Genomic DNA, 26,737 nt, shown 5'->3' with positions numbered 1-26,737 from the left:
CTATTACCAACTGCTAGGTTTCAAGCGTATCAAAATACCTAATAAAAGCATTCCAAGTTCCAATGACAACCTTTGCATCAAAACAGGTATTCAACAGGAAAATTATAAAGCACTTAAGAACCCACCCTCTTCTGCCATCAAAAGGAAATGTGTGTGTCCTGTTTGGTGATCTGGTAGGTACTCAGAGTGTCAGTCTTCAAACATAACTACTAAAGTGAAGTTCAAATATGTACTTGGCTGTGACAGATGAAAGTGACCAGTGTTATTTTCCCTTAAAATGTTAATTTTTATTTCCTTCCTAATTGAATTAGTTTTGCACTAATGGTAGAAAGAATTAGCAATTTCAAGCTGCATATGGAGAAGTCCAAATGCAGGTAGAGAAAGTAGAATCATTTTTTTATGCTTTAAAAGGTATTAATCCTTCCATAGGAGACATGGATGTGCTGGAAGCAATGAGGCCGTAACAGCCAGGGTAAATATTTTACTTCAGAAAAATTAAACAGGCCTACCATATTTACTCGAATCCAAGACAAAGTCCCCCCCAATCAACATGAAGGGAAAAAAAAAGCAAAAAAAAAGCTGGGACTCTTGGAATTGAGTACCAGCAGAGGCAGGTGGTTGCTGCAGCCCTGGCTCTGAGCTTAGGGCAAAGTCAAAGCCAAGCTGCCACCTCGCTGTGGCAGAGGGAGTGAGCAGTAGGGGGAGTGTAGTGGAGACTATGTGGGGAGTAAGGGAGGGGGGAATCCAGGAGAGACTATGTGAAGGAAACGCATGCTATGCTACGTAATTCAGAGGGAGCATGGGGGAGACTGTGCAGCCGCTCCCCCACCACTGCCTGCTCCCTCTCCCCAATGCTCACATTCTATTCTACCCTAAGCTGCTGATGTTGCCAACTGCACCAGAGCCAGAGCTGCTAAAGCAAAAGGGGAAGGCAGCGGCAGAGTTCTGGCTAGCTGCCTCCCCCCCATCCCTGCCATGGGGGATGAATTTAAAGACACTCCCTCAGTAATTAGATTCCATACATGGAAAGTTATAAAAAATGTATGATCTTCCATGTCGAATTCAATTACTGGGTGGTTATCTTGCATTTGAAGACATCTTGGATTCAGATAAATATGATATTTATGAATAATTTTTTTTAATTCTCAACTATTTGTGAACAATAATAAAGAGTGCACTGAGCAGACAATGAACTGTGGGAAAACACGAAATGGACCAAAGTAATTTAAGATTCACTGATTAAGCCCTGCTATAGGGACTTGGTTAGATCCCATAACACTTTTTATAGTGGTATAACTCAAATAAATGGAAAATTGTGTTGATACTGGGTCCTCTCTCTTTTATACAGCTCCTACATTGATGAGATACAGAAGATTGCTGGAAAGCCTATTGTGCTCTACTACTCATTGCTTTTCTGAGGTTTTCTACCATGTCCGCTCCTCTTTTGGCCTTAAGAAATCACTTTAAATATATTTTAAAGAAACAGTCTTTTGCTCTGCAATTCCCATTCTATTACAATTGTTGCTATATTGTTTTGGGAATGGGAAAGGGAAGGAAAAATGGGAGTTGGCCAATGGAGGATAAAACTGCCATCCAAGAGAGAAGCATTAACTGAACTACAATTTCATTAACAATAATGCAACATTTCTGATGCACTGGGCATGCAAGGGAGATATTTTCCATAGTCCTCTGAAACAGAATGAAACCAACAGGGTGAGGTCTGATGTAAAGTAACTATTTATATTAAGCTGAATGAAAGTTCAAAAATATTTGAAGGCATCTGGCTCAGAATGCAGTTCTTTTGGAGGGTAGATTTGGAGACTTCATAAAAAGACCTGTCAATATTAGAATTTAAGATGTGATGCTAGTTCGCACGCTAAGTAACTAGTGTGAACAAAATTCACTGACTTTCACGTGTTAAATTGGCTGAATTAAGTCCTACGCTCCCAGTAGGTGCTAGAAATTATTAAGAACATTTTCATAACATCAAGAGTGTTGTAAGACAATGTAAATATAAAGGCTCACTAGAAGTACACTCATGTTGCAACTTACCACTGGAAGTGTGAGCCAAGTGGCTACAATTCGGTCCACGATCCAGCGATACCAGGCAGGGGAAACAAACATCAAAGGTAGAAAAGGACTGAGCATGAAAATACTTCCAAAAAAACTTCCGAGGAACAGTGCAAGTAAAAAATATATCCCTTTCCATGACACCATGGCTCTGAAAGACAAAAGTTAGCATTCTGTTACGCAAATGTACTTGCAGTCATGTTTCCATTACTTAACTCAACAACTGCCCCTTCCTATATAATTTCAGTTAGATGTGGCCTCATTCATTTTTGGCCTATTTTTTAATGTTACTTCATTAAAAAATGTTACAGTAATGTTACAGCAATGTGAACTGAAAATGTCCTACCTAAGTGTCAGCATTTCACTGGCAGCTTAAAACGATCAACATAAGCACAGTAACTTTTAAAGTCTTTGGGATATTAAGAGACCAAAAGATTATATCAGCTTCATCTTCAATTATTTCCTCTGCTTAGTATAAAAATTCAGTTGCATGCTGAAGTTTTCTGAAAGCTATTTTTATGGCACCAAGTGACAAAGGGGATAGAAAACCAAAATGATTTGTGCCATGTCATATTTCTGATGAATTGTATCATCTCTTGAGTTTCCAAAATCATAATCTTTTGATGATGACAAGTACAAAAGGGGACACTAGGCAAAGTTTTTCTATTTCCCATTTTGTGTCCTCTTCCAAAGTCTAGTGTTGCAGTATCCTTTCTACCACACTTGGAAACTGATTACATCACTTTCTGAAGAGCCTACTAATACCATCCAAAGGAAAGATTAGGAAACAATCTTCTAAGCCAAAGTTTCACAACTTTTTCTTATTGTGTACTCCCCTCCAGATTTACCAGCTGCCTGCATACTCCTACCAGCATACATTTTATGTTTTAACTCTTTAAATGCCAATTATTATTGTAATGAAAATTGAATCTGCCATTACACAATTTCTCCTGCATACCCCCCAGAGGTATATGTATCACAGTTTGGGAACCCCTGTTCTAAGCCATTCTGGCCTATAGAGCCTGTAACCTAGGTCAGGGCCCCCAATGCATTTCTGCTGGCTTCAAGAGTTATCTTCCAGATGATGCCATCATATGAAAAGAAGTGTCTTCAGAAACTGCAGTGTTTCAGTTTAGCAAACTTCTGACTATTGCATAAGATGGCCTTCGGTTTCATAAAACAGTAGTCTAGACTTAAAATATTCCAGTGACCATACCATCAGCTAGACTGTGTGTCTTGTTATAGATCAAAATACATAATGCATAAAGATTCTTAATGGATTAATGTAGAACAGTTAGAGCAATCCTCCAACAGTTTGTGCTGGCTACAAGCCTTTCCAATTCAGCAGAGACAACCAAGCTATGACAAAACAAATCTGGAAATATTAATTCCCTAAATTAGAAACTAAAAATAACCTGTTTAGCACTAAACTGGTCACTTGCGAAATGAAAGGTTAAGTAGAAGTCTCCTTCCCAGTCACTTCACTGAATTCCTCTCCAAACAGACTGCTTTAGGAATTATAAGAGCTCAGATAAATGAGAGTTTGGTACTAGGAAAACAGGAAGCTGGTGCTTTAATTTTAAAATGAGCAATGGAAAAAGTAATCCATTAAGCCTTGTATACTGAAGCCTACATACTTGATCTTGACTGTCCTTTCAAAACATGTTCCATAGTAATAATACAGTACTAAGGTTGCACAGCAAAGTCTTCAAGAATCCAGAGATACCAAAATTAAGGTTCTAAGCACCATCTTAGCTCTGTTTCATTGGCCACTGCAAAGGCCAGCCTTCCTCTGGTGACCTCTCAGCCTTTGTTTATCCCTGTCCTTTAGCCTTTTTCCTACCACAGAATAACCCATAGGGCAGTGGGGTTTTAAGGCACCCTATACTTGCCTTTCCCTGGGGCTGCAACATGTGGCACTTTATAGAGGCTACCTTGCCATGAGTAGCCCCACACTACACCAGACCCCAGGAGGGTGCAGTTTTCAGGTCTTACCCAGAACCAGGAGGGTCTCCCTCTTGGGTTTATTCAGCATCCCATTTGCAGTCATCTAAGGATTCCCATTCTGGCTGTCATATTCTATCCTGCAACCCACAAGACCTCTTGCACCCTGAAATTTCTATGTCTACTTGTGGGCCCTTAAGTTCTCCTATATTCTACACAGGGGAAACTGAGTCCCTGCGTGCACACAGCCCTTCCCGGCCAACGCACCAAATGTAACAAAGGCCAGCCTCAGGGCTGGCCATAACGCTGCCTGGTGGTCACTCAGCCTTCGTTTCTCCTTGTCTTTTAAGCATCCTCCCCTTCTGCTTGCCTGCCAAGCCTTGCTATTAACACGTATTTAGAAACAGGAGGCTGTTCCAGGGATCCCCGAGTGAGTTCTCATCTGCTCACGAGCCATGGTCTACCTACTCACTGTCTTAAGGACAATTTAATGGCCTCTCAGTCTCCCTTTTAGCCACACTCATGCCTTGTAGACTTTACCAATCAATCAATTATCATCAATCAGTTCCATGGACCCTCAGCCCTAGTCTCAATTAATCTAAGGGCCCTTGGCCCTGCTCCACATCACCCTCTTGGCCCCTCCCCGGGCACTTGGGACTCTAGCCCCTTCTCTGCCCTGTTTCTGGGCTTTGGCCTTACTCCCAGGCCTCTAGCCCTGTTCCTGGGCTTGTTGGGACCTCTTCCTCCGCACAGTCCCCCCTATCCTGGGATCTCCACTTCCCCTTAGTCCCTCCCTAAACTGCCGGAGTTACCTCACCCTTAAGGCTGTATTACCCAGAGGCTTCCTTGATGTCCATCAGAAGTCTCTCTCTGTAGTCTGCTCAGGAGTGCCTCATACATCAGCCTCCAGGGGCCAGACTGCACGCCCAATTCAGGACTTGGGTGTATACACCTAAACCTGATCCTTTCTGGTCGGGTATCTCCCCTAATTGCTGACTAAGCCCTCCCTGCAGCCTTTTTTCTCTTAAAGAAACAGGAGCATTAAGATCCTTGTTATACCACGGAAATAACAAACAACTCTACAACCCAAGACATGCATATAATACAGGGTAGGACATGGCTGTAAAGGTATGCCAGAAAAACACTGCTTGAAAGTTATTTATGTGAAAAGAGAATATTATAAATTGTACTCATCCAGATTTCATAGTGTAATAAAAAACCCCATAAAATTTGCTGACATAATGAGGGCACCTTACTTACACAGGACAGTTTTTAGTATAACTCATAGCATTAATGAGCTTCTTTTCAGGTTTAGCATTTGTTACTAGGAATGAGTTTAAGCTAAATTGAAAGTAGTACACAGTGGCATTCTGGAACAAGTCTGTCCACAAGGGGGCTACTGCTATCCTAGGATAATCACTGAATCATGGGCTTGGAAGGGACCTCACAGCCTATGAGAGTCCAGGGGCCTGTGCAAGGTCAAACTGCACAGATACAGGATTTGCTGTTCCCAAATCACCATAGACAGATGCCTATCCAGTCTCTGCATAGAATAAAATGATACCTATGTAACTGTTAAACTATTCCCTGGGACAAAAAGCTTAAGTAAAACTTCTTAATTAAGTTCAATTGTGGGGTCTAGGCAGTTAAGATTCTATAGAATCATACAGAGGTGCCAACAGAACTATTAAAATGAATACTGCAAGAAAGAATTTATAACAGAAGTCCATTTTTTGGTCATTTTGATAATAAAAATAATTGAAGTATAAAAAAATGAAATAACGCTGAAGATACTACGTCGGTGTATTTAAGTTGCATATTACTTTGCTTCTGAGTGAAAAAACAGCATGTGATTCCCATAATTAAAGACGATCAGTCAGAGGCAAAGGTGAAAGCAAAGTTAACAATACAAACTTGACTTGAGTTTTTCTAGATGTTGCTCTAAAATTGTATGGGGATTAAATGTGCTCAAATTTAAGATCTTATTTTAATTGCACCTGCATTTTTCATCAAAAAATTTTTTTACCATCACCAATAACTTTAAGAAAAAGAAAAATTGACTAGGATTAAATTAGCAAATTCCAAAATGCTGATATTACTGTTGGAAAAGCAGATGTCATGCAGAAGCTGTGTGACCTACTGCCGCAAATGCTAGGGGAGTAGAAAGAGGAAAAATGCAGAGAAAGCCATAAATATGATAGTCCACCAGAAATAAGGAAAAGTAAACTTGATAACTGTAGTTGAACTAAAGACAAAGTTTAACAAAACCTTTCCCTAAAATGTCATGTGTCCTGATCCAAGTAATAACTAGATTCCTTCATTAATATAACAATAAAATTAGAAATCTTGGGGCAGAACAGCAGTCCTTTTTATATTTTTCCAGCTGTATAAAGAGGTCTTCAATCTGCCCTAAACAGGCAGCTGGGGATGTTAAGGTAGTAAACTGTTCCCATTAATTTGGGTTGCTAAGTAAGATACTTTCTTGGTTACTCAAGAAACCTGAAAAATCTTTCTTGGTTACTAAAAAAAACCCAAAACCTGCCTTCCTTACCTTTTAGGGATATTTAACATTTTAAGCTGTATTCATATTTTTTTTAAGTACATGGACCAATTCTTCCCCCCACTCCTTAAAACCTAGAAGTCCCAAGCTTCCTCTAAATATTTGAGCCAAAACTGTTTTTACCAGACCCTATGCTCTTAACTGTTTGCTAAACTCTAACATAGCAAATAAATCTAGGCTGGAATATTGTTTAGACAGTTTGTTTTGCATTTTCTCCTGTTCAATAAGCATTTTTCCTGTTTCATAAATGCTATTCTATTCTCCTACTGTAAGCTGCCCTGACCCTCTGTTGGGAAGGGTAGCATATAAGTCTAATCAATCAATAAATGCTTACCCATTCAGATGAAGAGTACAGTGAATTATTACCCAGTATTGATCCTACTGTAATTGGGATTTTACATCTAACTACAGCTCAACATCTGCTATTTACTATACCAGACAACAGTTTTATATAGACACAGCATGCACTAATTTTATAAGTTTGCTGAAACTGGCTAAATGCAAGTCCCAGTGAAATCTTTTAGTCACAAGTAGGATTCTATCTACTATAAGCTGGCAACAATATTTCCCAAGTCAGTATCCTGAAACTAATAGGGCTGTGCGAGGCTTCGGACAGAGCTTCAGATCCGGAGAAGCTTCGGACACTTCGGGGTCCAAAGCAGCACATCCGGGTCGAAGCACTGGCCTCGTTAGGCTTCCTGAAGCGGTTCGGAGCCGCCTTGGAGATCTGGCCATAGCGTATAATGGGGAAACAATAAAATATCTATAACTTTGTTGTTTGTTGAATGATTTGGATGAAATTTTCAGAAGTGGTAGACTCTGCAGAGACGATGAAGCCTGCCAAGTTTCAAGAAGATCGGTGAAGGGGTTTGGGGGGAACTGTACCCCAAATTGTTGAAAGCAACACTCCTGTCATGTCTATGTGTTACAACACAGGGGGGTCAAAACTGCAGGGCTGGTAGCTCTTGCTGAGGCCACAAAGCCTGCCAAGATTTAATAAGATCGGTGCAGGGGTTTGGGGAAAACTGCCCCTCGAGCTGCAGACAAGCTAAACTGGTGCCATGAGTGGTTGTAGCTACTACATAACGACTTAACAGGCATCAGTTAGCACCTACAAAACCAGGCTAAGGAGAGGAAAGAATCAATACAGACAATCAACTGCCCCAAGACAGACAGAGTCTTGGCACGAATTTTGCCTGTCAGCAGCTAGGGATGCAGGGCTCCAGAACCCCCCTGCACCGATCTCCTTGAAATTTGGCAGTCTTTGTGGCCTCAGTAAGACCTACCAGCCCTGCAGTTTTGCCCCCCCCCCATGTTGTAACACAGCCATGACAGGAGTTTGGCTTTCAAGAATTTGGGGCGCAGTTCCCCCCAAACCCCTGCACCGATCTTCTTGAAACTTGGCAGGTTTCATGCTCTCAGCAGAGGCTACAATCCCTGCACATTTTATCCAAATCAGACAAACAACAACAAAGTTATAGATATTTCACTGATTCCCCATTATACCCTATGGCCAGATCTCCAAGGCAGCTTCGGAGCTGGTTCAGCCAGATCGAGGTGGAAACCTGGTCCAGAGCTCCAGATCGGATCGCAGCCATCCAAAGTGGCTGGATCCAAAGTCAGATCAGATAGCTGCCTACTCGCACAGGCCTAGAAACTAATACCTGCTGTCTCTATACTTTTAGTTATTTCATTGTATAGGCCTGATCCAGATCCCACTGAAGTCAAATAGGAATCTTTCTATTGACTTCAATGGGTTTTGGATGAGGCCCCATTTTCATGTCACCAGTAGGATCTGAACACGTGGGCTAGGGACATTACACATAAACAGGTTTAAGTAATCAGAAACTGGTTTAAACCTGTAACAGAACAGATGTTCAGTGCACATAAACCAGTGTGAAAATGGCTGAAACCGGTTTCAGATAAACCTGGTTGAATATAGTATCAGGATTAATTGACTGGGGTCAAACCAGACTATGCAATGTCTGTACCAGACCTCTTGCTCATTTAAAATAAACCAGACTCCCCCAGCATGCTCTCTGGGCTGGGTGGGGATCTCTGCTCCACAGCAGGGCTGGCCCCTCCCCTCTGCTCTCTGGCTGCAGCTCGGCAGTCTCTGCAGGCATCTGCCTGGCTTCTGCTCCCCCCCTCCCCTCCCCACTCTGTGCTAAGCAGGCATTCATTCCCCTGTCCTTCACAGACACCTCAGCATTAGCTAGCAGACCACATGCTGGCTACAGTCTGGTCTGTGCTGTGGCAGATGGGACAAAAGCGGAATCAACAGGTAGCTGGTAATGCCCTCTGTTGTTTGCTTAATGGGGTGATAAACACTGTGTTGTCAATTCCCAGCTGGGAGGGGCTGGGCTGGTTGGAGGTGGGCGACACCCGCCCTAATCAGAGCATCCTGCCAGGGCCTGGCCATGCCCCCCCTCAGCACAGCACAGTAGAAGGGAAGGGAGGGCTGCTCTAGCACCCCCCAGCTTCTAGCCTCAGCCACTACAGGCATGGGTCTGCACTTTTTCAGTCCAGAGGGAATGTCTGTACAGTTATAAACTGGTTTAGCCTAGCCAGGTTAGACTAACATGCAAAGATTGAATAAATTCAGGCTCAGGCTTTTTGAATGTCTGTCCCTAGCCATATTAAACAGAAAATAAAGGCTTCCTATGTTAAATACATTTAATGCCCAAAATTAAGGCTGTTACTCTTGGAAATATAAATGGAATGAGGGAGCAAATATTTTACTTAGTAGCTTATAGTGAAACAGAAAGTTTGGGGAGACAGTTCCCAGTTCAAGAAAACCCAGCAAAGTTAAAAATAAAATTTGAAATGCTCCAATTTATTTTGATACATCACTGCAGATGCCATTTGAGGCTAATGATCAAACTAACAAATCAGTAGCAAACTAGAGTTTTATTCATTTTAAGTAGACTTAGATGCACAGGCCAACAAAGTACCAGAAACATTTATTAGCTCTGAAAACAAAGCAACACACAGCAGAAGATAAGCAGGTAAAATTCAGAATTTGTATCATGTGAACTCATCCACACTAAGGGAATATAAAGGATAAGTATATACTTAAAACAACAAATTGAAAAAGAAAATATTTGTATTGCTATCAATTTGTCAGGTCATGTAAATTAAAAAAGAAGGGTCCTATTAGCATTTTTACAAGAACACTTCTACAAATATATACAAAAATCTAGAACACTTGGTTCCAAAATGATACCTTTTATTAGACCAACTGGAAAATCGCAAGACAATTGTCCTTTTCTGCAAGCTTTCGGGATCAAAGTCCCTTCATCAGGTTCTGGGAAAAGTGTAGATGGTACAAGATGGTAAAAAGTCCCCATAGGTAGGAAATAAACTTAATTTTTACACAGAGGGAGCTCACGGACCCAGAGGGGCAGCCTTCCATCTTCAGCTTCCTCTGTGCAAAAATGAAGTTTATTTCCTACCTATGGGGACTTTTTACTATCTTGTACCATTTATAGTTTTCCCAGACAAAGGGACTTTGATCCTGAAAGCTTGCAGAAAAGGACAATTATCTTGCGATTTCCCAGTTGGTCTAATAAAAGGTATCATTTTGGAACCAAGAGTTCTAGTTTTTTGTATGTCTTCTTGTCTCAGACCAACATGGCTACCAAGTACACTCTATAAATATATAGCATTTTACAAGATTTATTCAGACAAAAAGAATTTCTGACAGACAATATGGGAAAAAAAATGAGAAAAAGACTGTAAAATAGGAGTACCATGGATTCGGCTGTTCAAAACACAGAATTTCTAAATCCCTAAAATAAGTCCCTAATCCTAAATAATATATGGTTTTATCCTGCAAAACCCAACCAACCCTAACAAAAAAGTATGATTGGTAACCACTACAAGGCAAAGTTAAGGCCATTTGGACATCTTACTGGTACACTTCCAAGTCTCAAGATTATTTGGCTCTCTTTTAAATTTAAACTTAATATGCTGGATTTATAGCATTTGGTTCTGGAGCTAAAACATTATGTTTATCCTTACATTACAGATATGCATGTTCAAACCTTAGCGTTATACTATGTTGTCTTTAGATTGTATTTATTAACAGGAAACAGGCAGAAGAGCAATTGGAAAGCAAATGCATTCCCTTCAAGTTTCTAAGAAATTAATCTTCTTGGTTTAGGTACTGTAATGTTATCCAGACACGGACTGACCACACAACATCTTAGAAGAGAGACAATACAGTAAAGTACATGAACGCAATAGAGAATATTTCAACAATTTCAATTAGGACACAAGAATGTTTCCATATCACTGAGTGCCTTAAAGGGGACTCCAATCTCAAAACATTCTACAGGCCCACTTAAAAATTTTAAAGCCTTAAATACTCCAATTTAGCTCCTCAATTTTCATTTAAAAATACAGCAGCTATAAAATTCTTTTTTGTTTTGTTTTTAATCAGCCACAGAAATTTATGCTCTGACTACAAGATCGATTTGGAAGGAAGTCTCACTTAGCCAACTGATGAATGGTGCAAAGCAGATGTATAAAAAACAGAACTACTGAGGGCAGCTGACAGTTTACTGATATTCTACAACAGTCTCACTATCTAATTTAGAAGTAGCCATGCTGGGCTCAAAATAAGTTTTTGATCCTTTAAAGAAAAATACAAGACCACATTAGGAGACAGAGATAGAGCGCCAGATACCATTTAAAATCCAATAATTCCCAAACCAGATGCAATTCCCCATTCTACTGAAGCTGAAATTCACACCCAAATTCGACAGTTAGCTTGTAGATTTCATAAATGCTAGAAAAAGTACAAATCAAATTACCACTTTAACTTAGGGGGAGGGGCTAAGTTTTTTTCAAGCCTATTATTTAGATCTACAACATGGATCACATGCGTACTAATTAATTTCTACACTGCAAATATAACTTGGCTTCATAAATGAAAAACATCATATACCTGTATTGTTTTACAACCCCCCCCTGCAACAACCAACCCATAACACTCTGGAAAGCAAGAGTATCTAAACCATCTTGTAACTAAAATCCATAAATGTATAGAGAATTAGTGCTTACCATTGACTTCTAATGGCAATATTTCAAATACTTGAACATTTTTTGTGCTTATTTTGCTATTTTAATACTAAATTAAATAAACCCATAATAAATTAACTTGCATACCAGGTCAGAGAAAGACTCTATCATCCTATTTTGCATTAAGATTTTTCTTCTGCATGTTTACTACATTTTAAAATTTAAGAGTACTTGTATAAGTAAACATTATGCAAAAACTTGATGAAAAAGGAACCAACCCATGGGTCAGATATTTAATCATGAGGTAGTCCTTTCTCTGTCTTCTAACTTACATTTACACAGGGGAACTGTATTATCCCTCTAACAATTATTTAATTCAATTACAAAACAATGCAGAAACATCAGTTTATAACTACAAAACATGACCAATAAAACAACAGTAAAAAAAACAACTAACCCTTTTGGGTTGCAAAGTGGTATCTCAAAAACAAAATGCTTACAATAAAAATTTGTTTGACTATACCATCCCCCTTCACTGAAAGAGAAAATGCATGCTACATGAATCAAGGCACTGGGAAGGAAGTTATGTTTGGTTACTCCACTGTTTTTCAAGTAGAAAAATACTTTTTTATTGCTGCTGACAACCACCTCTTCCTACAGCAAGAATACCACTCAACACTTGATTTATGGCTACCACACAAAGGCTTTGGTTTACTCTAAAGTTACTTTCCATTTGTGGGATGGGGGCAAAGGAGTGTATGGACAAGGATAAAAAAGAATTAGATTATGATTCAGGTTTGAAACTGCAGACCGCTATAGATGCTACCCTGGTGCTGGACTTGTAATTTTTCATCTATTTTGTGGCAGAACTCCAAGTGAAGGGGTACTGTATGTTCACATTTTCTTGTTGCCATAGCAGGAGAAAAAAACATTATCTGTCTCCAGGTAACGGGTAACAGTAATTCCTAAAATATAATTTTTTGTTTTATATTTCAGTTAATTTTAAACATTCTTAGCTAAGATGGGACAAATTACTTTCCAAAACAGTTGCATTTTTGTAAACTTAACTTTACTAGAAGCTATTCTTGAACCACTTTAATATTTTATGTGAACATTTTTTAAATAATAATATAAAGCAGAGGTATTCAGTTGTGGTCAGTTTTTGGCTCACATTTTGCCTATTAGTTACTTGTTTTTACTCAAGGTACAGCTGAAATGACTGCCAAACCAGAACTTGTTATAATGTTGGTTTTCAAAACTTTTAAACAGGATCTGCGAGAAATCTGTTTTGTACTACCAAACTAAACCTGAACCATGAAGAATTCCACAGGCTTAGGAGGGAAGAATGGATATAAAATATATTCTCTTTACCTGGTTAAAAATAAATGGCTCAGCTCTTAAAATTAAAGGTGTTTAGCAGTTGCACAGTAGTCAGGTCTGACTTCATATTATACATTTCACTGCTAGTTTCTAAATGATTCAAAAGGTCTTATAAATAAAAAAAGAAAATTAAAACCACCATAGAATTGCTATACAGTCTTTCAAGTTCACTATAAGCAAAATTTAACCTACAATATGAAATCAAGCAAGTCCTGCCTAGCAGACAGGGCCACTTTTTCTCTAATGACTAAATGGATTCCATATTTGAAATTAAACAGTTGTCAAATGAGGTTTCATTATATCACTAAATACATTTTTAAATGCTCATTATTACCACTAAGACAACAATGCTCATATGCACTCTGATTGGCTGGAATTATGTTTCTGTTTAACAGCCACTGGCACTGAAACTGTATGCTCATTAATTCTTTTGAACCAGGGGGCGAAACGTTATGAATTCAGCTTCATTCTTTTTTGGTCGATACTTAGTAGAGGAAATGGCAACAAAGGATTATTTAATTAAGTAACAGAATACTACACACTAAATTTTCATTAAACCAAGCAGAGCCTTTGAGCAAGAGCCAAATCTTTCCTCCACTATTTCAATTCATTCAATAAACAAAGTTCACCAATTTACAGGTGTTAGCTACAAACGGTATTTTGATTATTTAGTCCAGTGTCTTTTTATAAGCACAAACAAGCCATAACTGTACAGGAACCTGAATTTCCCCATCACAGAAAGAGAGTCACTTTTCTAGAAAAAAAAAACAACAAACCTATTCCAAACCAGATCAGAAAGTCCAAAGCTTCATTTCAGTTCTTTCAAACCAGGAATTCTTCAAAAATTTGTGATCATCTCCCTGGCTGACTGGGGGTAACTTGGCAGACAGGCAGTGCATGGAGTCTCGAAGCCCAGACACTTATTTACCTATTGGGCAAGGAGCTTGTGAAAACTATTAAGCAGCCAGGTCAGACAGCCTGGAAATCCTGAGCAACTTGCCAGCCAGACATCCTAGAGATCTGAACAGCCAACAAGGAGCCAGTGCACCCTAGCAGGCAGCCAGAAAGTTTGGATGGAATCAATAATGTTCCCATACAAAACTGATCCAATCAAATCATCACTTTCTAACAATGATCCTGTTCCTCTGGAAAATTTTTGACCAGCTCTACCATTCATTTTAGGGTCAGAATAAGAAACCTGGAACTTAAAGTCAATATTTTAAACATTAAAACTGCACACAGAATGGGACTGGAACTGAGTCTTTCCTACAAAATCTCTTTCAGACTTGTCTGGTTCTTTGGGCACAGAACTTCATTTCCATGCCTCTCTAGGTCTAAGGTAAACATGGGTGAAGTTGTCATTATTGACAGGGAGAAGAGAAGTCTTGAGATCCTTGATTAAAAGTGCCACAATTTCAAGATTGTTTTTAGTTCTGCTTTTAAAATAAAATTAACCAAAAACCTAACAACACCCTCCCCTCCCTTCCCCCCCCCCCGAAAAAAACCCCTCCCAACAAATAAACAAACAAACAAAAACTTCTGGTGATTTTTACACTCAGAGACTGACTAATCAACTACCCAAACACTATCAGCAAGTTTTTTGCCAATCTTTCACTGCATCTCAGACTCCTGATTCTATTACTTCAATACTGGCCCTTTCCAGAAATAAAGACTACAATTCCTATAAAAACTATGCCACAGACTGATTGTATGGAAGGAACACATGCCAAGATATAGGGAGGACATTGCTAAAACCGTTTTCACTTTTAATTGATGCCAAGACCTTAAAATCCTCAGAGATGACATAGAAGATTAAGCAAATGTATCCAGTTGTACATTCTTTTATGATAATTAGGATAATTAACACCATTAAATGCATCTCTGATGCTCTCCAACAAGACAGTAAATAGATACTAGTTTACATCTGCACAAAATAAAGAGCACAATACTTAATGACTAATCTCAGTAAATATTACCAATAAGACATGATTACCGCAACACCATCTTACCATTTATTGCCTCACTTTGATTGCCAAGACTTAATCTGACTATTATAATTCAATAAAAGATTCAACAGAATATTTAATTTGTTCTGCCAAGCAATTAAATATCTTTCCAAATGCAATGAAAAAACGAGTCTGGCTAAGATTCTCTGCAACACAGCCATTAGAAGTCCTAAGTAGTTAATTCAGTGAGGAGAAAAAGACGTAAATTGGGAGTGGGAGGGTGTTGTTTATTTCTCCCCCCACAACACCTGCATATCTTTACTTCTTAAAGCATTAGTCTAAGCAGTCATTATATCAATAAAGTCTTACTAAGAGCACTGAGTAAGGTATTCAGAAAAATTTGGAAGGTGTCAAGTAGTAGGTAGCTACAGCTACTTTATGGAAAAACTTAAGGAAAAGATCCATTTTTATTCTTAGCTCACAAGATCTGGTACAATCTGCACTTGAACAGCAGTTGCAAGAAATGCCCAGGAAGGAAAAAACTAATCAACCACAGCCTGTAGCTTTTTCGACCGAAAGCTGCCCGTTTATATGTAATATAAAATGTACAAAAACAATTCCAAGTTACTGCCTCACAGCTTTCCAGATATAAAACTACTCTATATTCCATCCTATATTGTTGCCCTGTAAACCTGCATTCAAACAGCACTAGACAGAAATAGCCTCTTGGCTGTTGAGGCATCAAGAATAGAAGGTCTCAGGGATCAGAAATAGCTCCTCTACTAGCTGGGGTTTTTTGTTTGTTTGTTTGGTTTTTTAAGGCTGAAAATTTTCAGAAAAGTTCAGTGAAATACCAGTTATTAATAACCCCTAAAATAATCTTCATGCATGCAGAGAATGAGGACATTTTGTGAAGTGTATTAAGTATATCATACAGGAATTTAGGTTTAATTCTAAGCCAACATACGCCAAGAAAACCACTTCTGGTTGACAGGTGTCAAACTGTAAGGCACTCTTCCTCAGCAGAATAAGGGGAGGGGGCTTCTTAATTTAGAATAAAGTTGTCCAAACTTCAAGAACTTACAGCAACTGAAAAAAAGGAAGATAAAAATCAGATCTTTAAAAGCCCGTCAAAATCAGAGTTGCATGCAAATCTGATTTGCCCACAAGTCCTTCCCACAGGAATGAGGCACTGGTCATTTTCCATCAGCACTGCACTCATTCTCCTCACTCTCGCCCTTTGCTTCTTGTGGGAGATGTTCTTGAAGGAGCAGAGTAAGAACTGCTTCCCTGTACAAGGCTACCTCAGAGCTTTAGTTCCCAGCTACTCTTTATAATAACCTTAAAAAGTAGCAGTTTCAGCATTATCTGCTCACCCACACTGATGACTTTGTTAGTAAAAATGAATCAAACATCCAGTCCTATGGAAGTCTGACACAAGGATTCAGATTTGATGAATGATACAATAGCTTTGCTCTTTGGCAGTGAAAACCAAGCCAATGCCCCAAAAGAGAATGAAGGCTCTATAGTCCTTGCTACCACACACTGCATCTGTGCCAGGATGCACTCCTCATGCTTGATTTAAGGTTTTGAGTTCCACCGTTTGAATGACTTTGCTGTTCACCATTTTGAAAGTCTGGTTGACCAGCTTCTGATACATACTTGCTTTTTCCTTTTTTTTGGTAACAGCATATTGCATGAGGAATTTTAATTTTTAATAATGTCACTAAGCAAAAAATCAACATGGTAATACGAGCTTTAATGCCACTTTTGATGCATGTTTTCTGTTCAGGATGATTAACATAAGAGAAATCTAGGAAATAAAGCTCAGTGTTTGACCATGGTTCACCTGGACAGTGAAGCAGGCTATATGGAAGCCATCAAACATGAGTGAGAATGTACCCGTGTCATGGTAAACTCAGCTTAAGTCAAGTGGTCGCACAAAAGGAGTGCAGCAGTGGTGAAAATAAAAAAGGGACACTTGGATTATCAAAGACACAAACAAGAGAAAAGCCCCAACTTCCCTATGCCTTTCAGTGGGAATTGAGTGCCAGCCCCTGCCCTTTAGGCAATAGGCAGGGGCTAGTGTTCAGTTTAAAATTAGAAAGTCTTATTCATTAGCTTGTACCCCCAATTCCTGCCCAATTTAATAACCAGGGATCCTGGTTTTCTTCGTTTAAAAAACGCAAATTCACTGATTAAAACCCCCCAGATCCGTGTTTTTCCATTATTAAAATAAGCTGCCACTATATCTATATTTATATCTATATATCTGTATCTAGATATCTAGATATATGTATATATCTATCAGTTGAACATAAGATTTTATTGAAATATTTACAATTTTAAAGCAATTTGGAAGCCTACCAGTGCCTCAATCACTATAATAAAATAAATTCTAAATACTAGGGGTACACCAGTAGAGATCTTTGGGGCCGATACTGATAGATTTTTAAGGAGGCATATCGGCCAATACCATCGGATTTCTGATACCAGCTTGGCAGCCTGAAGAGCAGTGTCCAGGTGGTAAATCTGTTGCGGTGGAAGGGGTGGGGGAAGGGGAGAAGTGTGTGTGGGGGGGTGCAGATTGAGGTCCCTGTGGTGAGGGAGGAAGTGTGGCTGGGGCAGGTGCTGCCCAACTGAGGCAGGGCAGGGTACAGGACAAAGCTGCAAGTGGCTCACCCAAGGGGACAGAGGAGAGTGGCTCCCGCTGCTGCACGCACCCCAGGAAGATATGGTGGGGGTGCCCCCTGGATCTGTGCAAGGCAGGGCTGCCACTGCAGGCTAGAGCTGGGGCTGGGGCTGCACCAGGCTCCTCCTGGCAGGGGCTGGACCAAGCTGTGCTTGGGGCGGACGGCAGCACTCAGAGGGGGCTACGGGGGCACTGTAGCCACTCCAAAATTTGCCACAAACCCCCCAATCCCCGCTCCCAGTGCTACCACCTGCCCTGAGCGCAACCCAGCCCAACCCCTGCTGGGAAGAGCCCAGCACAGCCCTGGGCTATAGCCCGCAGCTGCCTGCCCTGCCCCACACAGATCCAGGGGGCATATGCCCCCCCACCATGCTGTCCCAAGGTGCGCACAGCAGCAGGAGCTGGCCCCCGCTCCCATGCCCCCAGACAAGCCGTGGCTCTGTCCTGCGCCTGCCCTGCCCTGCCCTGGCAGTGCCTGCCTTCCTGCACCAGGTCCCACTCACTGGGCTTTGGAGGCCCTAGGGGAAGGGCATCAGGGTGGGGAGCCCGAGCCTGCTGCAGGCAGCCCATACCTACCCCTGCCCTGTGCACAAATCTAAGGGCACATGTACCTGCCCCGAGAATGCATGCAGTAGCATGGAGCCAGCCCTTCCCCAACTCCCTGGACAAGCCACCCGTGGCTCTATCCCACTCTCCACAGCCATGCATTGTGGCCGCAGGCCCTAAGTCCCATGAACCACCCTGCTGGCCAGCAGCCCCAGCCCTGCCCAACTCCATCTCTATGCGGCCCCCCCCCCCCCCATTAGACTTACCTGGGGGAGCTGCTCTTCAGGCTGCCTGGCTGTCATGAGCATGTGCACATGCACACGGTGTCCCCCTGCTGGTTGTTTCTCCCAGTCCCCCTAGCAGGCTGCACCTCTGCCAGCCTGCAGGGGGAAACCCACCATTTCCTGATTTTTTTCTCCTTTAGAAGAGAAAATCTAGGGATTTCTCCTTAAAATGAGAAAATCCCCATCTTACTGCATTTTTCCATGGCGAACCCTGTTAATAACCTTATTTTTAGTGTCATTTGAAAAAACTGTATGCATGGTGAACAACAAATAATTAAGGCTTTGGTCTACTCGTATTGTAACGTACTTTTATAAGCCCAAACAGAAACTCCACCCCTTTTAGAGCTACAATTATGCCCATGTATGCCAAATGTGTTCCTGCTCTATTAGCTTACTGTTTGCTGAAATACCCAGTGAGCTTTAATCTTGCAAATCTATACAGGTGCTGACAGACATGAGTAAAAAAAATCCCAAAACAAAAATATTCCCCCACAAACCTCACACTTTACCAGAAGAGGCAGCACATTCGTTTGACCCAGCTCCAGAGCATTTATATGCACTGGATGCTTCAGTACGGCTTTTTGGCGCTTTTATCTAAAGCCAATTCAACCAGCTGTTAAGACAAAAAGGCCAAAAAGCCCTGCTGAAGCACCCAATCTATACAGATGTTGGGTGAGCCAGGTACGACTAATTTGATGCCTCTTCTGGGCATGTGCTCACTTGGTATGGGGATGTGCCAAGCTTAAAGTGCTGCTTTTTTTTTATGTCTATAAGCACTCAATGTGAGCAAGCTCCCCAGAAACTCAATGGCGTTCCATGCAGACACATAGTTGTAGGACTGTTGTAATGTCTACTATAAATTCAAGATTGACTAGAAATGTTAAGACCTTTACCTTAATTTCACTGATCTGACAGATCACTCTGAGCATGCATTATAGGTGGAGTTAGTAGGCAACCTAAAACCATATTTGTTTATTTGATATTATTAGTTATTATCATTATTATTATTTATAAAACCTTTTTGACAGTTACTTTTAAGCTTGCCAAACTGTTCAGGTCGAAATTTTCCATGGTGGGTATCTGCACCAGGCTGATTGTCTTAAATTCTCTCTAAAAGGAGTCAGCCATTTCTGAGAACAGTATCAGGGAAAATAAATTGTTTTGCCAAAGTTAAAATAAGATGTATTCTTACAACTATTTAATTGGAAAGTTTCATGCTCTGGAGTCTGACTTTAAATTTGGCATTGGGAGCTGCCCTGCTATCAGGGATAAAGCCAAAAACTTAAGTTAAAATACACGGTAGTTTGAAACATAAAATTTGTCCATCAGCAAATATTAGATGTTTATAATAATGTTAAAAGCCACATAAATTGTGATTTCCCCAACTTCTTCCTATGCTTGGTAAATGGTTGCTTTCCAATGAAAGCACAATAGAAACAATAGGTTAGATACCTGGCAGATACAGAAACAAAGGGGAAGTGTGGGGAGAAAGAATGCAGTGCTTTTGATGGAGATTAACCACTGCTGCATTCCTTTAGGAAGGAGTGGTGGGCAAATCTGATTTGCATGCAACTCTGATTTTGACACAGCATCCAATTCTGACAATTTTTGGTAGAGGTGGCCAAGAAGTCCAAGAGCACCTGTAGACCTGATGTTCTTAATTACTACTACAATTTGGTAGCACAATATGGGGCTATTTGGCGAAACTGTTATGTCCTTTCCAGAGGCCAGCTGGAGGTTACATGCAGGTGGATTTAAACTGCCTTCAAGAACTCTAGTAAGTGGATCATCTTTCAGTGCAATTTTAACAACCCTGATGAGACGCCCAAGTCATAGCACCCTTTCTTGCCTGTGAGAGAACAGCAAAACTGCTCTTAATTTTCATAGCAGTAGGTGATACAGTTTCACCTGCTTTTTCCCAACTGGCATGCACCTCCTGCTTCTCCTCAATTTCCTCTGAAAAAGTTTGAAGTACAGTTCCTGGAAAACCATTTGCAGCACTTCCTCAGTTCATGCCTCAAGGGAATTCTCATCCAGATGGATCAACACTGTTCCAATCTTTCTGAAAAGACATAAAAGGTGCCACAGAAGGATGAGAATCTCATCCAAAATGTGTAACCAAAATAGATGTCATGAGAAACTTCCCATCCAAAGAAATGTGCTGAGGTTCTTTCAGTCATTTTCCCTCACTGTTTAGAAAAGCCCTCACTGGGAGTTCATTTGAAGAATGAATACAATGTAACAAATCCATGACAAGACAAATTGTGTTTTAGCATGCTTAACATTGAGCAAGAACATCTATCCTTCTGAGGCCTGATCCACTGATTCACATCAGTGCATGTCAGTGTCCTGGCGCCATTTAACAGGCACAGCTACTTAGGGCTATCGGAAATATCATCTTAATATAGGCTAAGCAAAACACTCCTCCCAGGGAAAAGGCTGTTGGTAAATGCCTGTTGCTGCAATGGGACACTGACTGTATAAGTATTTTGCTTAGAGGCGTGATTTCAACAGAAAAAACTTACTTCTCCCTCCACAACTGTGGACATAAGTCAATTGCAGTATACAACGTATCTTACGAAGATGTAACTTGCTCCTTTTCTTTTATGGAGGGAGGGAGGGAGGGGGTGAACTATAAACTAGCAAAACCATCTTTATAATCAATAAATCTGCACCAACATGGAGAGTTGTACTACTTTAGCCAAGTACAACGAGGCAGGGGTTCAAGCTGTAAGTTTTAAAAGAAAGGTGCCACATCTTTCTGCTGGTTGTAAAGCACCTAGTTCAAAGGGAATCTTAAGTATAATTGCACCCTTTTCAAACTGATAAAATGCAAGAACCAACAGTAAGAATTATGAACTAACAGTAAGAATTATTTATCATATTTACTCAAATATATGACAAGGTCTTGTTCCCCAACCAACATGGAGGGGAGAGGGGAGTGGTCCCTTGTCTTACATTTACGTACAAACAAGCTGTATTAAATACACTGTCTATCACTGAACTGCTGCCAAAAGCAGCATATGCTCAGTAATGGAAACCAACTATGAAGTTGATTAAATGTAGCCAACACTGAGCATGACTATAACACACATGGCCCATTTTGGTCAAACATGCTGATGGGAACCTACCACAAGGACAGATTAGTGCAGAGCCTATCTGAAGAAGATATACAGTAGTACCAATGATGTGCAGTCCCCCTCAGCACCAACTTTTTCAAGTCACGGTGAGCCACTATACTAAATACATTACAACTTCCTCTTCACTCCCACACCTGAGCTGCACCTTATTTCCCATTTTCAAAGCTTCCTGGTTCTTCACCCAGAATCCCTCTGTTACCCTCTCTCGCAGCCTGTTTCCTATGATTTGTGTGGCACTGCCCTCTATGAGGTGAAGCCAGAGTAGGTTGCCCTGCACCTCATCTGCATATAATTTTTCAGAGGATCCCAGGACTTGTGACAAGAACACCTGGTTCCAGTCTCGAGTGGGAGGCTCATTAGCACATGGATTCTGGAGAGGGTGGGGGTGGTAATCTAGAATACACAGTGCTGAGCTGTGGGGTCACCATAGCTTGAAATGCTGTTGACTCTGATGAGGCCCAGCAGAATGAACTGTATGATAAAATTATGAGAGTTTTTTCACTATGAATTAATAGCATGCATAGTATGTACTATATTTAAGTAGGTACAAAAGTGCTGCTTAAATGTGTTTTAAGGAGTACCTGTGCTAAAACTTGCAGCAGTTTCAACAACAAAGGTAAAATGCATTATTCTGAACGAAGTCTATGGGCACTATATGCAAATTACCACAGGTATGTTTATTTCAAGGTCAGTGTTTTTAATTTGTTCCTCAATTCCATGTGCGCAGGGAGAGCAGGGTTTAACAGTAAGAAGGGGAGGAAGACGCTGCAGGGGTAAGAAGTTGCAGGGAAGGAGGAAGAGGGCAAGAAAGCTACCTGACCCCCAGATTTATTTTCCTTGCTGTAACAGTGGGAAGGGGACAAATTCAAAGCAAATCTCCAATAATTAGATTCTATTCCTGGAAAATTATAGCAAATTTATACATTTTCCATATATACAATGTCATTATGGGAAAGGGGTCATATTATATTCAGAATTGTCTTATATTTATGTAAATATGGTAGTTAACCAAGATATCTTGTCTAGTTCCACGGGTATGAGAAAGTCAATTCTAAGTCAATGACATGACTTTGGGAAGTGGACATAAAGCATGAGACTGAAAGCCAAGAGATACTTAGTTATTGAAAAGTCAACAAACAAAATGCTAGCCTAATTAAGAAAGTTAAATGCTTGTATGTTTGTTCCTTTACAGTTCAAAGTTCTCAAAATAGCTATGTAACACACAAAAGTTAGAATGGGAAAAATATCTAACAAGCAAATGTTTCCTGTGGTTGATTTTCAAATTGAAATAATCAACAGCTTCTAAAGTTAAATGATTCTTAGCGTCAATGTATTTGTGTACGATTCATCTGTGATTTAGATAAGGTCTGTTAGCATTTTGAAACATAAGTCTACCCTAATTCGTCAAGTAAAAAAATGTTCACATCTGTAGCCCTCTAAAGAGTAGTTATTTCACAGAAGAGTTATACAATGATGCCAAGAGGGCTATTCAAATTTATTCTTATTTTAGATTACTACACCTGTGGCTTTTTACCTTTTCTGAATTTTAGGAGATAATTACTTCCACACAATGTCTGAAGAATATAACACAAACTTTTAATTTCACAAACAGAACCAAAAAAAGTATTTGAGTTAATTAAGGAAATTCTTACAAAAACTCTGCTTTCAGTCAGCCAGTGACAAGCATTGAGGATATCAAATAAAATATCATGATCTTAGCCATAAAACCATATTCATCACCTCCAAACAGGTTTACACTAACTCTGGAATTCATCTTTGATCTCCTATATACTCCCTTCTTGCACATATGCTAGTACTTTGTGCCTTGCATAGAGTATTTGATAGGACTCTAACAACAAATTGTAAATATATGACAAACAGCAGGTTACAGATCTGGAAAACATTTGGTCTAATAGCAAAGCAGCCAACAAAAGCATTCTCAAGAAACAAGATGACTTCTTTGTACAAGGCAGTTGCTTGGTACAGATATCTTTATTTTAAAATATCTATATAGCAGGTCTGTTCCTTATATATCTTAGAGAAGGGTCTCAGGATACAGTTCATGGAGAATATTTTTTAAATTGCTTAAGATATTATCAGAGCTCTATATTATGCCCAGAGTTCCTTCAGGCCACCTTCTACTCATTCTCTTTGCAAGAGAAAAAGCTTGAAATTAGAAAAAAACACCCCCAAACCTGAGAATCATCCTTACTGAATATGATAGCTAAAGTTTTCAGTCTTCAAATCTTAAAAAGAAAAACTTTGTTTAGAAACTTCTTTACAGAAAATACTAGTTACTTTAATCACATTTTTCTAATTAAAAATGAAAAAAACTTTGTTGTCCCTCAAGTACTCAAGAAGGTAAAAACAGAACACCCCCCCCCACAAAAAACCCTTCCTTTAGACATTTATTTACTTAAAAACTAATTAAATACAAGCCCTTTGTAAAAATAACTGATCAATACTACTGTTGCGTGAATAAGGAAATGTATTGTATACAAATTTTGCAAGGTCATTTGATGCTGTAACTCATTACCAATACCAAGTTGTTCTTTGATAGGAAAATTATTCATGTTATTTGGAAAAGTTAGTTACCTGGAAATGTTTATGCACTTTTTTTTTTTTTTTTTTTTTTTTTTTTTTTTTTTTTTACTAAGCTCAGGAAGACAATACATAAGACTAACAGATTTTCAGCTCTCCAAGGTACATAAGAGAAATTAGGAGCTACTAATATGAAACAGGAAATTACATTTCTATTAAAGCAGGATGGAATTGAACAGATTTCAGAAAAGAAACAAAATAAAATTAAAACTATCTTTAAAGATGTTGTGAAAATTTCTCTCTGCAAACCAAAGAACTATAATCATAATACCAAAGAACTAAGAGTCAGCTGCAGACGTATCAGTAGACTGCAAATTCATGAGCTGATGGTGCTCTGGCCAATGTGAAGCTGCTATGTAATCTAAAAATACTGAAATGTAATTATTTAATAAATATATGTGACCTAATCAGTGAGATAATCCCTGTGTAGCTATAGGTGGTTTTCAACCTGTGGTCTGCAAATCCCTGAAGGTCTACAAACTATGTCTAAAGTATCCATGAAAAATGACTATGAAAACAAAGGTTCAGATCCCAGAAAAGGCATTACACATTTCCAGAGGCACCTTCATTTGGAAGTTTTTAGGGGTCTGCAAATGAAAAAAAGGTTGAAAACCACTGCTATAGTGGTGGGTTTGAGGTTGTAGCTGTGTAATGGGTTATTACACTTTCCAGATGAATATGCTGATATAGGTTAATAGGAGGTTATTAGAAAAAAAAATAGCAAAACAGCAAACAGGAGTTTTAGATAAACTGCTTCCTGACAGACTTGATAGCAGCTACAAGACAATAGGTTACTTCCAAGTCCCCAACCTAAACTCACACAGCTGTTTTGCTAAGGCTGGGTTCTTACAGATAAAAAGGGTGATAAGCAGTTAAAAATGACTTGATTAATGGGACACAGGAGATGAGCCAGAGACTGAGCAGTTTTTAAAAACTCTCTCCCCCTAAAACAGACTGAAAAAAAATGATTAGAGATCTAAGGGAACAGATTATGCCAACAAGTCCCCACAGCTCTTGTGGGAAAGGGTTTTATATAGGATACTTGAAACTTATTAAGATTCACATGTAGAAAATATACAGAATTTGGTAAGGTATATATTCAAGGGGTGCATTTATAAGTTTTTGTTTGTAAAATGTTTTGGTTCCAAGTCACATTTTTGCTTAAAGAAGGGCTTTCAGCAAACACTGGTGATCACAGGCTCTTGATTAGACTAGAACTCAGGTCTGTTGAGGTAATGACTCTGAATAGTGAGGAACGAAGCAACAATCAAGGAGGGAGCCCTACAGATAAGTCTCTTTCCTACATAGCACTTATTTGCCCCTAAGCTGGGCCATCTTCTGCTGGAGTCATATGAAGAAAGAAAAAAAAAAGGAAGCTGTGAACGTGTAATTAAAACCACGTGATAATGCAGAGGACCAAACATAAGTTTGTCCAAGCAACCTTGATTCTGGCATTTCTTTTATTTCCAAATGCTTGACTTTGTAACCCTAATGTTTCCTAGCCAAATGTACTACATGCTAGAAGTTAAGTAGACTATTTAGGGCCTTGTTACACATTAATTTTAGGTGGCTTCTGGAGCTTTTAACCCCTGGATGGTCCACATGTTAACACCTGAAACTAGTTTTATGCACACTTTGGGCAGCTTAGCTAAGCCACTCCAGGGCAGGTTTCTCTCTGATCTGTGTTGCCCAGCTTGTGTTCCATTAATGTGTGGCCATTTCCCACAGATGAGCTGCCCAAGATGCAGTCCTCCAGCATCCCAGGATGCAGTGTCCCCTCTCCCACCCTCCTGTTCTGTGTGGACAAGCTTTCCACCCCCTGAGCTCTGCTGCTCAGGGGGCAGTTCTGGCACCAAGTAAACTCCCCTTCCTGCCCCAGGGGTGTGACCTTCCCACCCCCAGAGATGCAATCCCCATGCAAACAGCCAGCAGAGCACATGCTAGCTAGCCAGGTTGAAGGGCACAGATGGGTCCAGGAGTGGGGTTTAATGGGGGGGAACAAAAGTTAGGGGGCCAAATCAAGTCCCCATGAGCAAGGGCTTCCTTTTCAGGACAAGGGCAGTAGCGCCCCCACAAGCACCTTCCCTCACCATTCCCACCTCCAATCCACCCTAGGAAGCACAACCAGCACCCCCACACCCCAATCCCAATTTATTAAAACATGAAGCTTTCTTTAAATTTACTGCCTCTGTATTTCTTTAAGTTTTTTTGTTTGTTCGTTAGTTTTAACTTCTTGTTATTTTATCCTTCAGTGGCTGACTGACTGAATTTCACCACCTCTCCTCTACCCCCATTTCCTTTCCACCTCCCATTTCATTACCAACCCCCATCTCATTAACTCTCCACCTCCCAGCTTTATACTCCTGGGCCCCCACATCCCATCTCTCACAAACATGCAGCTAGAGAAAGACAGAAGCCTGTCCTGGCTCCCCAGCCCTGTAGTGGCAACTCACAGCTGTAGCTCCTACTCGGGCTCCTGCTCACCAGCCCTCTAGTGGCAAGTCACAGCTGCACAAGGGGGAGCAGTTAGAAAGTTCTTAGCCTTAAGG

The 26,737-nt window shown here is 40.1% G+C and overlaps 1 protein-coding gene across 11 annotated transcripts in view; it reads right to left on the bottom strand.

The window, feature by feature from the left end:
- LCLAT1 (lysocardiolipin acyltransferase 1) overlaps positions 1 to 26,737 on the bottom strand; it is a 228,211-nt gene that overhangs the window by 131,134 nt on the left and 70,340 nt on the right. For 6 of the 11 annotated variants that reach the window (XM_059717249.1, XM_059717251.1, XM_059717265.1 and 3 more), the window contains one exon: positions 2,053 to 2,221. In XM_059717249.1, the coding sequence (XP_059573232.1) occupies positions 2,053 to 2,217 (165 nt within the window). In that variant the 5' untranslated portion in view covers positions 2,218 to 2,221. Of the gene's footprint in view, positions 1 to 2,052; positions 2,222 to 15,892; positions 16,015 to 20,296; positions 20,510 to 26,737 lie in introns of those variants that run through there. The other 5 variants (XM_059717244.1, XM_059717250.1, XM_019483091.2 and 2 more) reach the window with 4 other exon arrangements.

Source organism: Alligator mississippiensis, chromosome 1 (assembly GCF_030867095.1).
Source record: "Alligator mississippiensis isolate rAllMis1 chromosome 1, rAllMis1, whole genome shotgun sequence".
NCBI lineage: Eukaryota > Metazoa > Chordata > Crocodylia > Alligatoridae > Alligator > Alligator mississippiensis.
This window is presented reverse-complemented; position numbering and strand designations above follow the sequence as displayed.